General features: G+C 48.8%; 1 protein-coding gene across 1 annotated transcript; it reads left to right on the forward strand.

Moving 5' to 3' along the window:
* Positions 1-159: 159 nt before the first annotated feature.
* LOC125982215 (ankyrin repeat domain-containing protein SOWAHA) lies at positions 160-1,835 on the forward strand. The gene has a single exon (XM_049742561.1). It carries the CDS (start codon positions 227-229, stop codon positions 1,718-1,720), a length of 1,494 nt encoding a protein of 497 aa, XP_049598518.1. The 5' UTR covers positions 160-226; the 3' UTR covers positions 1,721-1,835.
* Positions 1,836-2,177: the final 342 nt, after the last annotated feature.

Below are 2,177 nucleotides of genomic sequence, written 5' to 3' on the forward strand. Positions count from 1 at the left end.
AAAAAACGCTATCACACCATACACAATTGAAAGGTCATTTTCAAGGTATTTTGAAAAAAAACGTGCTTTAATGTACTTCATCTCAAAGTTATTATGTCAGAAAAAAGGATCTTGCTGTTTGCATGTAAAATATCACGTCACACCTAGATGCAGGTAGGCAGGAGGAGGAGCCGGTCAAGGTACAGCGTCTTTCTTTTCCTTCATTTATTTCCGGGGAAAAAAAACAATGTCGTTGAGCCGAGAGCGCATTGTATCTGTGATTCTGTCCGAGGGTGGCCGTGTGAGTAAAGCCAAGCTGCTGGCGTGCTTTCACGGTGCGCTCGAGTGCGACAACCATGATGAGAAAGCCCGCAACAGAGAACTCTTCAAGAGCCTCGTCAACAGCGTTGCCTACGTCAGGCGCGGCGACGATGGAGTACCATACGTGCTGCTCAAGAAGGCCTGCCAGAGCTCCCACATCGGGACACAACAGGAAGAGGAACAACCTGCGACTGTGGTGCAAACAGGAGAGCAGGGTCCACCTGAGACTGAGACTTGTTCTGGGCAAGAACATGCTGGACAGAAATATAAAGGTGATCAGAAGGACAAGGAGTCCACAAGTTGTCAGGAAGAGGAAGTGAGCCCATCTAAGACTGGAGTGGACATTGGTGATCTTGAGCAGTGTCCATCTGAGACTGCTGTGAAGGCAAAGAGACGTTCTGGCCAGGAACATGAAGCCGAGCAGAAGGAGCAGGGCTTAAAGAGTTGCGCTGAAGAGGATGAGGAAGCGAGCCAAGAAACAGTTGAACAGGAGCAGGGTCTACCTGAGGCTGTGGGGGACTCACAGAGCCGAGTGGAACAGGAACGCAAAGGAACACTTTCTCCTTTTGAGCTAGCGTTGCAGAGGAGCATGTTGTTTGACACGAGACCCAAGCCAACGGTGACTGTAGATATTCCCAAACCATACGGTTTGCCCCTGAGGATGCCCCCCATGAACAAGGCCGAGGTCCCCAAACTGAAACCGGACCCAGATGAACCTCCCAAAGCAGATCCCTTCCGAAGTAAGACGAAAACTGCTGCCAAGGGGTCAGAGGAGTCCAGAATCCCCTCAGCAGTCCCACTGGAGCCATCCGAGCACGAGTGGTTGGTCAAGTGCGCCTCGGGCCACTGGAGTCAGGTCTACGGACTTCTCCTGATGGATCACCACCTTGCTGGGAAGCAGGACTTCATGTCAGGGTTCACCGCGCTGCACTGGGCGGCCAAGTGCGGTAACTGTGACATGCTGGTGAAGATCTTGGACACGTCCAGAAAAGGCGGCACAGGCGTGGACGTCAACGCCAGAACCTATGGCGGCTACACGCCTTTACACGTGGCTGCCTTGCACCAACAGGACTACGTGGCGGTCGTGCTGGTGGGGGAGTACGGTGCAGACGTAAAGGTCCGGGACAATGGCGGCAAAAGGGCATACCACTACCTGCACCGGGACACCCCGCAGAGCGTCAGGGAGATATTAGGAGAACCCAAATCCCAGCAAAGCTCTGAGAGACTGGAGGAGGCTGACATCTTCCCGGAGCTGTCTAAGGGTTTGCATTCCATAAGTCGCTTCTTCCAGCCACATGTGTCAGCCCAACGGAGGAAGCACAAGCAAAGGCCCATGTCCTACTCGATGGAGGATGATCCCCAAGACCAAAGACACGACACTGCGTTCAGGCCACGACTCGCTTCAGATGCATTTGCATAATTTGTTCTAGGAAGCTACAGTTTTTTTTTTTGTTTGGTTGTTGTGGTACCTACCATCTTGTGGCACCGATGTGCCAAAGAAGAATGTTGAAATAAAGATTTGGGGGAAAAAATTATTGCAGACCTGATTAATCAACAGATAATTCCACACACTACATTTTAATGGTGCAAATGCCATTTGAGTGAATGGTATCAACTACAAAGGCATCCAACCATCTTTTTTTTTTTTCTTTGTTTCACATTTTTATTAAAGGATTTTTGGGATTGGTGAACTATGATCATTTCTAAATCATTTTTGTTGATTTGAGATTTTTATGTAAACGTAAACTAGTTTGTGTCAGTACAATAAAATTCCAGCAGAGGGCGCACAAGACCTCAATAATCCTCCAAAGGCTTCCCACTGAACTACTTTTATGACACAAAAAACCCAAATAAAAAATATAAATTATCACGTGAAA

This window comes from Syngnathus scovelli, chromosome 15, assembly GCF_024217435.2.
Source record: "Syngnathus scovelli strain Florida chromosome 15, RoL_Ssco_1.2, whole genome shotgun sequence".
NCBI lineage: Eukaryota > Metazoa > Chordata > Actinopteri > Syngnathiformes > Syngnathidae > Syngnathus > Syngnathus scovelli.